A 15,999-nucleotide genomic window follows, 5' to 3' on the forward strand; every position below is an offset into this window, starting at 1 on the left:
AGGCTTTTAGTTCAGGTTTCCCTTTATCATCTTCTCAACATCCGTTTTATGTTGTTGTTCATCCAGATCCATTAAGTATTAGAGAAGTTTTATGCTAGTTTTACTATTGCACTTTCACAGACCTGCCGAGACTCCAATCAATGGGCTGAACTGTGCTTTACAGCCGATATACTAATGCAGGATGATAAGCACGGAATTGCCCGTTCCCTTGTAAATGTATTATCACCATTTAATGTCATTGTCTGGTGGGTGAGTGTAATTGCTCCCTTTTTGCCACTCACAATCTTTGTTGTCTCCATTCCTTTACAGATATTGGTATTTGGGGCCATTAAAGACGAGAGCTGCTCATTTGTTCAGTACACTTAAGGTACGGTCTGGACTGTTTATCTAGGACACCATTCCCAGGTGCCCTATATAATTTTGCAGCTCTAGAAAACGTAGCCATCGGGCAGAATGCTGAGATGTATTAACCCCTGACAGGGAGGGCTCAACGGGTTGTAATCTTCAGAAGGAAATTGTTATTTGGTCATAATCATATTTGTACGCGGTTATATATTGACTTAACAGATGCGATATAAAAAAAAATATATATTCTAGCTGCAATATATAGGAAACTCAATTGGTATAATACTAAGGAATATAACTACTGTAATACTGCCCCCTATGTACAAGAATATAACTACTATAATACTGCCTCCTATGTACAAGAATATAACTACTATAATACTGCTCCCTATGTACAAGAATATAACTACTATAATACTGCCCCCTATGTACAAGAACATAACTACTATAATACTACCCCGTATGTACAAGAATATAACTACTATAATACTGCCCCCTATGTACAAGAATATAACTACTATAATACTGCCTCCTATGTACAAGAATATAACTACTATAATACTGCTCCTATGTACAAGAATATAACTACTATAATACTGCCTCCTATGTACAAGAATATAACTACTATAATACTGCCCCCTATGTACAAGAATATAACTACTATAATACTGCCCCCTATGTACAAGAATATAACTACTATAATACTGCCCCTATGTACAAGAATATAACTACTATAATACTGCCCCTATGTACAAGAATATAACTACTATAATACTGCTCCTATGTACAAGAATATAACTACTATAATACTGCTCCTATGTACAAGAATATAACTACTATAATACTGCCCCCTATGTACAAGAATATAACTACTATAATACTGCCCCCTATGTACAAGAATATAACTACTATAATACTGCCCCTATGTACAAGAATATAACTACTATAATACTGCCCCTATGTACAAGAATATAACTACTATAATACTGCTCCTATGTACAAGAATATAACTACTATAATACTGCCCCCTATGTACAAGAATATAACTACTATAATACTGCCCCTATGTACAAGAATATAACTACTATAATACTGCCTCCTATGTACAAGAATATAACTACTATAATACTGCTCCCTATGTACAAGAATAAAACTACTATAATACTGCCCCTATGTACAAGAATAAAACTACTATAATACTGCCCCTATGTACAAGAATAAAACTACTATAATACTGCCCCCTATGTACAAGAATATAAATACTATAATACTGCCCCCTATGTACAAGAATATAACTACTATAATACTGCCCCCTATGTACAAGAATATAAATACTATAATACTGCCCCCTATGTACAAAAATATAACTACTATAATACTGCCCCCTATGTACAAAAATATAACTACTATAATACTGCTCCCTATGTACAAGAATATAACTACTATAATACTGCACCCTATGTACAAGAATATAACTACTATAATACTGCCCCCTATGTACTAGAATATAACTACTATAATACTGCCTCCTATGTACAAGAATACAACTACTATAATACTGCCCCCTATGTATAAGAATATAACTACTATAATACTGCTCCCTATGTACAAGAATATAACTACTATAATACTGCCTCCTATGTACAAGAATATAACTACTATAATACTGCCCCTATGTACAAGAATATAACTACTATAATACTGCTACTATGTACAAGAATATAACTACTATAATACTGCTCCCTATGTACAAGAATATAACTACTATAATACTGCCTCCTATGTACAAGAATATAACTACTATAATACTGCCCCCTATGTACAAGAATATAACTACTATAATACTGCACCCTATGTACAAGAATATAACTACTATAATACTGCCCCCTATGTACTAGAATATAACTACTATAATACTGCCCCTATGTACAAGAATATAACTACTATAATACTGCCCACTATGTACAAGAATATAACTACTATAATACTGCCCCCTATGTACAAGGATATAACTACTATAATACTGCCCCCTATGTACAAGAATATAACTACTATAATACTGCCCCCTATGTACAAGAATATAACTACTATAATACTGCCCCCTATGTACAAGAATATAACTACTATAATACTGCTACTATGTACAAGAATATAACTACTATAATACTGCTCCCTATGTACAAGAATATAACTACTATAATACTGCCTCCTATGTACAAGAATATAACTACTATAATACTGCCCTCTATGTCCAAGAATATAACTGCTATAATACTGCCCACTATGTACAAGAATATAACTACTATAATACTGCCCCCTATGTACAAGAATATAACTACTATAATACTGCCTCCTATGTACAAGAATATAACTACTATAATACTGCCCCCTATGTACAAGAATATAACTACTATAATACTGCCCCCTATGTACAAGAATATAACTACTGTAATACTGCCCCCTATGTACACGAATATAACTACTATAATACTGCCTCCTATGTACAAGAATATAACTACTATAATACTGCTCCTATGTACAAGAATATAACTACTATAATACTGCCCCCTATGTACAAGAATATAACTACTATAATACTGCCTCCTATGTACAAGAATATAACTACTATAATACTGCCCCCTATGTACAAGAATATAACTACTATAATACGGCTCCTATGTACAGGAATATAACTACTATAATACTGCCCCCTATGTACAAGAATATAACTACTATAATACTGCCTCCTATGTACAAGAATATAACTACTATAATACTGCCCCTATGTACAAGAATATAACTACTATAATACTGCCCCCTATGTACAAGAATATAACTACTATAATACTGCCCACTATGTACAAGAATATAACTACTATAATACTGCCCCCTATGTACAAGAATATAACTACTATAATACTGCCCCCTATGTACAAGAATATAACTACTATAATACTGCTCCCTATGTACAAGAATATAACTACTATAATACTGCCCCCTATGTACAAGAATACAACTACTATAATACTGCCCCCTATGTATAAGAATATAACTACTATAATACTGCTCCCTATGTACAAGAATATAACTACTATAATACTGCCTCCTATGTACAAGAATATAACTACTATAATACTGCCCCCTATGTACAAGAATATAACTACTATAATACTGCTACTATGTACAAGAATATAACTACTATAATACTGCTCCCTATGTACAAGAATATAACTACTATAATACTGCCTCCTATGTACAAGAATATAACTACTATAATACTGCCCTCTATGTCCAAGAATATAACTGCTATAATACTGCCCACTATGTACAAGAATATAACTACTATAATACTGCCCCCTATGTACAAGAATATAACTACTATAATACTGCCTCCTATGTACAAGAATATAACTACTATAATACTGCCCCCTATGTACAAGAATATAACTACTATAATACTGCCCCCTATGTACACGAATATAACTACTATAATACTGCCTCCTATGTACAAGAATATAACTACTATAATACTGCTCCTATGTACAAGAATATAACTACTATAATACTGCCCCCTATGTACAAGAATATAACTACTATAATACTGCCTCCTATGTACAAGAATATAACTACTATAATACTGCCCCCTATGTACAAGAATATAACTACTATAATACGGCTCCTATGTACAAGAATATAACTACTATAATACTGCCCCCTATGTACTAGAATATAACTACTATAATACTGCCCCTATGTACAAGAATATAACTACTATAATACTGCCCCCTATGTACAAGAATATAACTACTATAATACTGCCCACTATGTACAAGAATATAACTACTATAATACTGCCCCCTATGTACAAGAATATAACTACTATAATACTGCCCCCTATGTACAAGAATATGCCAAATAAAATAGTGCACACGACTTATTTGAAGAGGTGGAATCGGCCCTATATTTGCCATGATGTGGCTTTATACTCCGCACCATATCAGTGTCCGCAGGATGTAGAGGTGATTTTGAGACTTTCCTCCACTTTACTTTTACTGGAAATGATGTGCATTTTGTTGGGACACTCCGCATAGTGAATCCTATGTTCCCCCTCCGGACTCGTCCTCGTACTTTACTCCAGGCCATACTAACTGGTTGCATACACTTTTTAGTTCTGTGATTTGACTGCTAGTGTTCAGTTTTTACTGCTTTTTATGTATTTTTCTCCGTTCTGTAACGATTCGCCTTTTCCGCGGTTACAATCACCAGATCTGAGTCACCGGCTGCAATTTAGAACCTAAGTGCGCATTGTAGTATTTATAACATCGCACACTTATAGAGAGAGCTGGGGCCTCGGCTCCGGCACAATGCACTGACTGAGCCGGCCCCGGATCTGGAAACGGAACCTGCAATTAGGGCCGACCAAGGTGGGATAATGTAGGCTCCATTCATGTGTGATGTGCAGATTAATGGTTAATGGCTGAGCACGAAGACTGCTGGAAGAGACAGTCATTGAACCCGTCCCGCTGTTCTGTCAGCTGGTCCTGTGTGGTGATGCAGGGGCATGTATTTATGGCAGGACCCGTTTCCAGAGTTTGACTCTTATTTCATAGGATTGGCCCCAGAGGCACGAGGCTTCCATCCTCTTCTTAGGACCCACTGAAAGACCACCGGAAGAAGTCAAGAAGACAGCAGGCCGTCCAGCACTCTATGTCAGAATATACCGCAGGCTGGCTCAGTACTGGTCACCCCCAAAAGTTGGTAAGTTCACATTGTTCACTTTTTATAGGTCTTCAGTACAGATGTGTGTGCGAAGGGAAGTGACAACTGTGCTGGGGGATTTTCATGCTCACATCAGTGGTTGTCACTTTCAGAGGACCAGTTTGCTCCTCGGACTTGTCTGTTTTAGTAAACTCTTGTATCCTCATTGAAGTAACACTTTTGTAGCATCCTTTTACCGTTCCTCTGGTATTCCTCCTGAAAATGTTGCAATAAATTGTCGGCCATTCCCCTTGTAGACACGGAGTGTCCTTACCATGTCTGATGTCTGCATCACAGCACATACCATATTGGAAAGCAACATGTTAACTAACAATCACATGTCGGCTGATTCTTGTGTTTCCAGGAAGAGTAAAAGAGAAGCAGCGAAGCGCATGAGTGTTGGTAAAACTTTCTATTGTTCTCCAGAGGTTCCCGTGGAGGCGGCTCCCGAGGCTTGGGAAGAAGCCCAGATCTCTGCTGTAGAACTATCTATAAGTACACAGAACCGCCAGCCGGATCTCGGGGTAAGGCAGCAGAGAACTGTCTGTCACTAAGCCATGACAGCGATCATAGGCATAGTGCTGCAAGTCCCTCAGAGGGACTCAAATAGTGTAAAGAAAAATGTAAAAAAAAACCCTTTTTTTATGCTTTTTCTAATAGCATAAAAAAAAGTTTAAAAAATTTAAAACCCCACATATTGGGTTATTGACACGTCCGTAACGTGTACAAAAAGCTGAACACGGTCTTTATTTTGTATGGCAAAAAGCATAACAAACGCTAAAAAACAGAGGCAAAATGCTAATTTTTAGCATTTTTGCCTCCCAAAAAATGCAATAAAAGTGATCAAAAAAGCCGTACATTCCCCAAAATGGTACCAATAAAAACTACAGCTCGTCTCGCAAAAAACAAGCCCTTATAGAGCTCCGTACATAGAAAACTAAAAAAGTTACAGGACTTTGAATGCAGCTATAGAGAAAAAAAAAAATTCCCCAAAAAAGGGTTTTTATTGCAAAAAAAGTGTAAAAACCTAAAAAAAAAAAATAAGAATTTTGGTATCGTTGTTACCGTACCGACCCGCAGAAACAATGTAGTGTGTCATTTATGCTGCATGATTAACGCTGTAAAAAATAAAATCTATGTCAGAATTGATGCGTTTTCTCTCCCTGTTGTCATAAAAAAAAAAATAAAAGTTTTACAATATAGTTTATGTACCCAAAAGTGGCACCGATAAAAACTACAGTTCACCACGCAAAAAACAAGCCCTCATACGGCCGCGTCAACGGAAAAAAAAAAAAGTTATGGCTTTTGAAAAATGGAGATGGAAAAATACCAAATATCGCTTGGTCCTCAACACCAAAATAGGCCGTGTCATTAAAGGAGATGTCCCGAGGCAGCAAGTGGGGTTATACACTTCTGTATGGCCATAATAATGCACTTTGTAATATACATTGTGCATTAATTATGAGCCATACAGAAGTTATAAAAAGTTTTTTACTTACCTGCTCCGTTGCTAGCGTCCTGGTCTCCATGGTGCCGACTAATTTTTGGCCTCCGATGGCCAAATTAGCCGCGCTTGCGCAGTCCGGGTCTTCTGCTGTTCTCTATGGGGCTCCGTGTAGCTCCGTGTAGCTCCGCCCCGTCACGTGCCGATTCCAGCCAATCAGGAGGCTGGAATCGGCAGTGGACCGCACAGAAGAGCTGCGGTCCACGGAGGAAGAGGCCATCTTCAGCGGTGAGTAGAGAAGTCACCGGAGCGCCGGGATTCAGGTAAGCGCTGTGCGGGTGGTTTTTTTAACCCCTGCATCGGGGTTGTCTCGCGCCGAACGGGGGGGGGGTTTAAAAAAAAAAAAACCCGTTTCGGCGCGGGACATCTCCTTTAAGGGGTTAAAGATCCCATTTAAAACAATGGGCGAGGCGTTCCGAGGGAATGCCAAAAGATTGAAGATGCTGCGAAATTCTCGCCAGTGTGAATAAGCCCCTAGGATGCAGTTTCTATATACTGTGATAAGTAGACGTTGCTGAAGACATACCCTCAGTAGGATCCATCAGTGAGGCTGGACTCGGACAGCTTACAGCCCTTTTACACTTGGCGACTATTGTTCAGTTAATCGTGGATCGTGCAAAGCTGATCAATAATTAATTGTAAACATGGCCAACGTTGAACGACAGTTTGCTCACTTTTCTTGTTCATTACATCGTGGGATACCGCCAGGACTGAGGGTGTACCTACTCCTACTAGGAGGCGGCCACTAAGCAAAAAAAAAGTTAGCTCCTCCTACCAGCTATACCACTCTTGCACGCACCAAACTAGCCAGTTTTAGCTTGGTGTTCGTAGGAGACCTCTTCCTTCATTGGTCTTCAGTTTCCCCGTCTATGGGACTACAGGGCTGGCTCTAGACTCTCCCTGTTTTTCTTACCGAGGAGGGCAAACAGACTGGATTTAACCTCTTTGTTCACAGCCTGACCCTCAGAAGGCAAGAAGGCACGGTCAATGTTAGTTTGACCCTGACCCGCCAGCCATAGTGGCCCCCCATATTGGAGTACTCCCTTCCTTCTCAAAGGCAGAAAAGAACTGGGGTGTGCACTACTGGGAGCTGAACTACTTTTGGCGGAAAGCTAAGTATCCTCCCTCCCACCCTCTCTCCCTCCTTCTATCCTGCTCCCTCTGCAGCTACCACCATGCTTTGCCATCCGCTTAGATCATTAGCAGTTCACGGCTTTGCCATCCAGGTTGGGCACAGCCCCCTGAGTTTTCATGAAGGTTCTGGCATCTGTGATTGCTCTCCTCCACTCGAAGGGGATATTGGCCATCCCCTACTTCTAAAACCTTTTGGTAAAAGCTCAGTTGGACAACCTGGACCGTCTCCACGTCACCCTGGGCACTTTGTCACAGTTCGGTAGATTATCAACAACCCCAAGTCCTGCCTCTCACCATCTCACTGTCTGTCATTCGACATGACCTGGGCCTGAATTCTGCTCCCACCTCAGAAAGTGCATTTCCTTCAGTTGAAGGTGCGCTCCCTGCAGACCTAGTTCCCAGTAACCATTTGCCACTGTATGAGTACCGGGACTGATGGCCTCATCCTTCGCAGCCATCCCATTCAGGCAGTTTCACACACAGTCTCTGCAATGGGTCATTCTCTCCCAGCGGGACAAATTGGTCAACTACTTTGACATCTTCAATGCGATTCTTCTCTGATTGGCTAGGCTCCCCACAGATTATTCGGGACCGCTACTTTCTGACGCTGCACTGGCAGGTTCTCACAGCAAATGCCAGTCTACTCGGCTGGGGGGTGGATAGAGCAGAAGCTAACAGTGCAGGGCACTTGGACCGTACAGAACATTGGGCTATTCTGTCACTTCAGCCCTTCGCGTCTCAAGTAACAGGTCTCCCCTTCTGGGTCCAGACTGACAACACAACGGCCTTCGTGTACATAAATCACCAAGATAAGACCCGCAGTTCGACGGTCATGGCATTGAAGATCTGATGGCATCCAGATTCAACTTCAAACTTCCAGTCTACGTGTCCAGATCTCAGGCTTGGGCAGTGGATGCTCTAGTAATTCTTTGGGATGATATCCAATTTCTGTACATCTCTTTTTCCTCTCATACCTCAACTTCTTGTGAAGGTGAAGATGGAGAGTCTGCTGGTGATCGTCATCGTGCCAGACTGGCTTTGTTGCGAGTGGTATGCGGACCTCGACAACCTGCTCATCAACACACTGTGGCCCACCTTCTTTGAGAAGATCTTCTCTTAAAGGGACCACTCTTCCACATGACTTAGTACACACTGTTTGGGACCATAATCTGGTGCTGGTGCACTCCTTTGTGCAACATCTCGCTTGTTTTTTGTCCTTCCATCACTTCCATCCTTAGAGTTTCTGAGCTAGCAGCAATGTCAACTAAACCTCCTCCGTTCACCGTCTTCCATCAGGACAAGGTTGTCCTACACCCTGTGCCCTCTCCAGTTAGGTGGTGTCGGCCTTTTAAACTAAGACATCATTTTGCCTTCCTTCTGTCCCTCCACCATGCAGCGGATCAAATACGTTCTCCATAAATTGGACTTGCTTCACTTAAGAATGAACCTCTTTAAAATGTCGTCTTTTGGATGTTCTGACGCTCTTTTTGTGATTCCAGAAGGCCTGAGATGCGGCTCAGTGGCTTCCAAATCCGTTATCTTGTGTTGAATCGGGTCTGCAGTGCTTGAGGTCAATTGCACCAAGGACAGGGAACCTTGCTTCCATTTCACTCTACGTGGGCAGTAGGTTCTTCTTGGGTGGTATGCAGCGGTACCTCCACTCTTCAGGCGTGTAAGCCGCTGTGTTGGCTTTTCTGCACATCTACTTTAAATTCTGTTGGGTGCAGATCGAGGCTCATCAGTCGAAGATCTTTGCAGATGGCCATAAACTGACTGCATGTATTTGAATTTACTCTTCTCACCCTTGAGGACCGCTCTGGAACATCCCATGGCCCTCGGCTGTGTCTCCCAACGCAATGGACAAAAAAATCTCTTGCCTCGTTAGTTGGGGGACAGTGCACCCACCCAAAGCGTGTTAAACACTGTTCACCTTTTTACCATGATTTCCTCCTTGCTGGAGGGTTCTCTCTTGAGTTGCACATGATTCTAAGCTCGGTTAAGGTTTACGGTTTTCGACTTTTATTTAACCTGTTGTTATCCGCGGCTCCTACTGCTTGCATACAAACTGGCTAGCTTGGTGCCTACAGGAGGGGTATAACCGGTGGGAGGAGCTAACTTTTTATTTTTTGCTTAGTGTCCGCCTCCTAGTGGCAGTAGTATACCCATGGTCTTGGGCTGTGCCCCCCAACGAAAGAGACAAGAATGAGATTTTACGGGGAGTCCAAAAATCTTAGTTTGTCGTTCAGTTTATGCAGGCATAAAAAGCTGCCGATAATCCGCCCATGTAAACAAGCAGATCTCTGAACTGACGGCATGCTCTGAATGGGCGGCTGGAAGGGATCCGTGGAGCACTCGGTCTCCATTCTGTAAGTGATTATCGCTCCTGTGCGAAGGCAGAACAGCGATGGTCGTTGGCACGATTGTTGGGGACTTGAGCGTTCTACCGTCATTCCATGTAAAAGGACCTTAAGGGCCCTTTTACTCTACCCTCCATCTAAGAATATTTGCAAAAAATAGTGCAAACGCGTGCAGCAAGCAATCGGCGATTAAATTGTTAGATTATCACTGGAGCTTTCATGCGGACCTAAAAATCATCGTTCGTCTGCTGCCAATCCTTTTGTGTAAAGTGACTTGGGATGATCGCCGGGAGAGTCAGTGCCTGAGAGTCGTCCCAGTAATTATCGCATCAACACAGGAGCGATAACCTTTCAGTGAGTGGAGGCGGAGCGGTTGGAGATCATTTCTGGCCGCCCGCCTCCATTCATAGTAAACAGGCAGTCGTTTATAGATGATTGACTGCCTGTTCACACATGCTGAGCATTGTTTGTTTGATCCATTTTTAATTGTATGCCTGTGTAAGCTAAATGACAAACGGGCAAGATTTACATCGAACGGTTATTGCTCAGACTCGCGTGATCAGTGGTATCCTATTTACAGGGATAGATAGAAACGGCAGAAGACAAATGACAATCATTTTAGTGAAAACCTAATGCAAAAATGATTGTCAGCCCAAAATGCATGTAAAGGTGTCCGTCATCTTTAGTCTCAAGCCCTCTGTTTTCTGTCAGTGAATGGATAGTCTTTGCTTGCAGTCATTCGCCAAAATCTTGCATAAACCTAAAGCTGGCCAGCAACATTACATGAATGTCAGCCGACGCCACTGACCATGTAGCGTGTATGACCCGGGAGAGAAAGATCAGACACCTTTATTTCAGCATGCTTGATCTTTAGTTTTCAAGGGAGATAAGCAGCTGCTAGAGAAGCTTGGCCCATTTCCATCATGATGGTGCATGCTCGGTCAAGCCCAGGGCCTATAAATTGGGGATTCAGGAGGAATAGCTGTCAGCTGAGATGTATAGCCACCCTAATACCTCTCACAGCAGACTTTTCTATAGTTGTGTCCCTTCTGGGATATCTATACTCTTTCAGAGCCCAGAAGGACAATCATTGTGGAGCGGATCGTAGCAGAGTTCTCCGTGTCTAATATTTGTGCTTTTTGTCATCCCCTTCACAGCGCTTGTTGGACTCCATGAGCATTTGCATAGAACCGGACACTATCAGCAAATCTGAATTCATTAGCCTGGGGTGAGTCACATCATCTTGATATCCGTATCATCAGGGTCCTGAGCTCACGTCTCCTAGCATCCCCTGCTGGATCAGTGTCAAACAGAAGGTGTCCAAGGAGTGTCTGTGGTTCCTGCCTTACTTAATAAAACTTAAATCTATTTTAGAGTGGAGAAGACTCGCGATCCCCAGCTGTGCCCCAAGGATGGCCAGATCTTACATGTCAGTCGCTGCAATATCCGTCTGCCGGAGGTAAATAACGAAGTGGGTGTGGCCAACGTTAGTATTCGCATACCAGAAGTGTAATTAACCCTTTCCAATCCACTGTCTGACCTCTGAAGACATTATGATTTAAGGCTGTACAGCTCCGATGTTGGAGGACATCTGTCGGGGTTCTCTTACTGTATGTTGACAGCCTCTCTGCTCTTGGAACCTATCCAACGTGTCACCTCATGCAGTACTGGCTTTAGCCAGCAGATAGCGCCGTTGCATAACGGCAGGAAGAGTAAGCCACCTAGGAAAACCAGGATACCAATTGGATTGGAAAGGGTTAATGGGGTTAAGAGGGGATAGTTGCGCTTAGCCCTGGTGCCTAACGGGATCCATATACCAGTATTATATATTGAACGATCAGTGCACTAGGTACAGCTAGCACATGGCATCTTGTGATCAGTAACGCGGTACAACGCGATGGCCGCTCCACGATCTGCGCTTAGATTACGTGCTGACCTCTCCTCTGCACAGCAGAAGGCAAGCCTCGGTAAACAAGGTGACTTGGACTGCTTGCAGATTGTTGGTGCCCGGAGTTGTGGTGCCAGTATTTCTGAAACGGTCACACTTGTTGGCTGTTCCTCAACCATGCTGTAAAAATAGACAGATATCTGACAGAAGATCACATAGCGGCAGCTTCTTCCTAGAGGCAAGTGTCAGGTGGCACGCCTGATTTCTCTCCCCCAATTGACCAACTGACCCAGCAGTATGACGACAGCGGGGACTTTGGACAAATTTCCCCAATGACCATGTGGCATGCCTTGCTTCGACTTCAGTAGCCAAAGACAACAAGGGTGCCCCGATGACCCCACATCATTGCCTTGCATGTGCCTAGGAAGGATGTCATTGGACCTTGGACACATGGCAGAAGGTCGTCTAGAGCGACGAGTCCCATCTCCTGCTGAACCACATGGATGGCCAGGTCTGTATGTGCTGTAAACAGCATGAAGTAGTATGCCACGGGTGCAGCTTTGGAGTTCAACAGGCCATGGTGGCGGTGTCATGGCTGGGGAAAGTTTTCCTTGAATGATAAATACTACAGGGACCTTTTAGCTGACCATCTGTACCCATGTATATCTTAAGGAAGCCTTCCCTGATCACACTGCCATCTTTCAACAGGACAATGGTTGTCATCGATGGAGTGTTTGGAGGAACACAACAATGAATTCTCCACACGGCCTTTAGCCCCCAAACTCTCTGGACTGTAACCACATTGAAAAGGGTTGGGTTGCTGGAAAGGCTGTGAGATCTGCTCCCACTTATCCACAAAATGTGCACCAACTGACGGAGCTGCTGCAGCGCACACGGGGCGAGCAGAGTATGGAGGATGTTTGCCACCTTGTGCAATCTGTTCCCCGATGCCTGCAAGCAGTGGTCGTCCGTTATTGTGTAGGTGTTCCTAATGCTGTGATCGTTCGGTATATATGATACTGGTGGATAGGCATCTGCTATACACATCTGGTATTGCTAATCGGGCATGTTGTAGACCAGTGTATGGTTCACATTAGTCAAAGTACTAAGAAAATATCCACAGGGGTCCTCGCCCATAACGCCTGCAGTTCTGAATGTTATATTTGCCATCTAATGCAGTGTAGTTTTATTTTGGAAGATCTAACAGTGAGGACTGAGTATCAGTTGAAATAAATGGATGCCCCCTGCCTTCAGCATGTGATGTGTACTGCTCAACCCCTTAACGCAGCAGGACGTACATTTACATCCTACAGGTTCGGGGTGTGTATGGAGGTCGATCCCAAATCCAAACAATGAGGGTCTGTTTCTTACAGCCGACATGTGCACAACAGCTCTAATAAGCCGCTCATCGGAGCATTAACTTTTTAAACGTTGCCGTCCATTCTGACTGGCATTTAAATGCTCCGATCAATGTTCGGGGGGGGGGGTGTCTTGCACTGCCAGTCACGATGAGATCTTAGGTTGCCGTGCAATTGTCATGGCAGCCGGGGACCTTCTGCAAGCTAAACCTTTCCAGATCCTTTAACCGGTCCTCATAGGACATGATTTGTAGACCGCTCACCCTCCTGCTAACTCTTCTCTGGTTAATTACTCCATTCTCACACAAGTACTTGCATAAATGCTGTTTACTAATTTGTTCAAAGATCTTTTCCAGTATAGAAGTCAGGCTCACAGGCCTGTAGTTTCCTGGGTTCTCCTTCCATTTTTTGAAGATGGGGACAGCCACGGTGGAGGATTGCTTCTTCCCCAAAGTGATGCGAGGCTGTTTTGTCGTTAAAACAACTCTCATCCACAGTGATTTCACATGGTGGGGAGTGTGATATGGGTGTGTGACTCATGTGCGGCTGTTTCCTTAAAACAGGCCTAGGTGCAGCAGCCAGTGGGGCAAGAGCATCAGGATAGGGTAAGGTGTCAAGATGTGAATTTTGTTGCGATGCCATGAGTATTTAACCTGTACACTTTCTGGCAAGATTATTTGACTGCAGGGAGGAGCGTTACACCCTGAAAGGCATTAAGCAGACCTATTGCGAGAGGGCAGCCAGCACCCGCCGTGCATGGAGCGGGATCGGCTCCCAATCCTACCCCATACATGCCCAGGATGTAAATTTACCCCTCAACACCCCCTCCCCCCCCCTTCATAAATTACAGCTCTATTGCATGCTATATCATTTCGGAGAGTTGTTACCTGACTGACATCATTACTTGTGCTTTTCCTCAGGGAACAGGCGGTCATTTCAGCATAGACTCTGAGGAATACGACGCCATGTCTGTAGACGTGACACTTCTGCCAAGGAAGTTGCTCTTCTTCTGTCACCCAGCCCAAAAAGAAAAGTTTTCACAGAGTTCTCCAGCAAGTCCATAACCGTACAGGACACTGGTCTACACCAAAGCTGCCGCTCCTGCCAGAAGGAGCCTACCGTCTATTAGCCTGCGGGCATCCGTCCAGTGTTGGGTTTACCCGCTGTGCTGTGGGGCTCTACAACAGACAGCGCAAAAATGTACAAAAAGAGCCATAAAACTTAAAGGTGCAGAGGAGTTCAGATGAGCAGCTGATCTCAGTCTGTATATAATGGGACGGACGAGGCTCTGGACATTTTTGTAAAGCAGATTTCTGGACTTCCCTTGAATCATCCCAATAAACCTTAAAAGGCTGATAACGGGGAACACTAGATTGCCTGCACAGCAATGACAGAGGAGATGGAGCAGGTTTACATAAAATCGCTCTACTGAAATCCTGCTGTGCCAAGCAGATGCCGGACTGCCCTTTTCCTGAGAACGAGGTGGGACATTGGAATTCAGCATGGCGGCCCCCGTGGACATGTATATGTACAGACTAATAAAGCATCCTTATACAGGGGCTGCTGGCTTCGTTCTCATCATTGGGTTTATAGTTCACTGAGTGGCCACATTATTTGAGCCCGCGACTCGCTCATGATTGACACTTCCCATTTTGGAAATTAGAGCCGAGACCCCGGAGTGCAGCATAGAATTAGGTGAAGAGAGTTCTGGGGATCCGTTCCAGGTTGCTCACCGTGGCCTCTGTGGCTCAGAATGGTTTTTCACAATTGAAGCACTGATCAGCTTGATTGGTCATATTCCTGAATAACCCTTGCCATATGGCAGAGCGCAATATCCTGCTGTGGCATGTGACCCCTTGAAGGGAGGCTCTAGCTTAGATACAAGATGTGATACGGATGGGTATGGAGGCTCTAGTACCCTCCTGAACATATTTGAGCTGTCATACTGGTGGTCTGTAGGGGGCGTCCTGAGCCCGGTCACCTTGTGTGCCCTCACACATCCACTGGTCCTAACACCCCCTAACAGGCTGGTCAGACGATCCTCTCTACTGGTGGTCTGTAGGGGGCGTCCTGAGCCCGGTCACCTTGTGTGCCCTCACACATCCACTGGCCCTAGCACCTCCTAACAGTCTGGTCAGGCGCTCATCTCTACTGGTGGTCTGTAGGGGGCGTCCTGAGCCCGGTCACCTTGTGTGCCCCCCATCCACTGGTCCAAACACCTCCGAACAGTCTGGTCAGAATGGCTCTGTGGGGGACAATTCATCGATACGACCATCTGGCTTCTCGCATCCCAATAATGCGCCCCTCTCAGACTTTGGTAACGGGGTGAAATCTCCTCTCTGCATCGTAGAGGCGTCTAGTGGGCAACAAGCTAAACAAGTGGAAGAAGAGGTCACTCCACACAAGGAGCCTCCGAGAGCCTCTTATAGACCAAGGGGGGAACCACTTTTAGGGCCTCCGGTGACAAGACCGTCCATCTAATCACCACAACTCTCATCATTTACAGATCTGCCTGAGATGGAGCCGCAGGACGGGGTCTGCAGCAAAATAAACTTGTAGGTTTTTTGTTTTTTTTTTCTTTTACAGAGTTTAAGGCCGGCTGCACATGAACGATCCAGATTCCATATACAGGTTCCCGCAGTGGAATCCGTCTGT

At 43.7% G+C, this 15,999-nt stretch overlaps 1 protein-coding gene across 1 annotated transcript in view; it reads left to right on the forward strand.

The window, feature by feature from the left end:
- The window catches only part of AGK (acylglycerol kinase), a 48,886-nt gene extending 33,983 nt beyond the window's left edge, over nt 1-14,903 (forward strand). Inside the window, exons 11-16 of the mRNA XM_066590281.1 lie at nt 310-367; nt 4,956-5,103; nt 5,530-5,627; nt 11,256-11,326; nt 11,473-11,557; nt 14,265-14,903. Of these exons, the coding sequence (XP_066446378.1) occupies nt 310-367; nt 4,956-5,103; nt 5,530-5,627; nt 11,256-11,326; nt 11,473-11,557; nt 14,265-14,408 (604 nt within the window). The 3' untranslated portion in view covers nt 14,409-14,903. The remainder of the gene's footprint in view (nt 1-309; nt 368-4,955; nt 5,104-5,529; nt 5,628-11,255; nt 11,327-11,472; nt 11,558-14,264) is intronic.
- Nucleotides 14,904-15,999: the final 1,096 nt, after the last annotated feature.

This window comes from Eleutherodactylus coqui, chromosome 2 (assembly GCF_035609145.1).
Source record: "Eleutherodactylus coqui strain aEleCoq1 chromosome 2, aEleCoq1.hap1, whole genome shotgun sequence".
Lineage (NCBI taxonomy): Eukaryota > Metazoa > Chordata > Amphibia > Anura > Eleutherodactylidae > Eleutherodactylus > Eleutherodactylus coqui.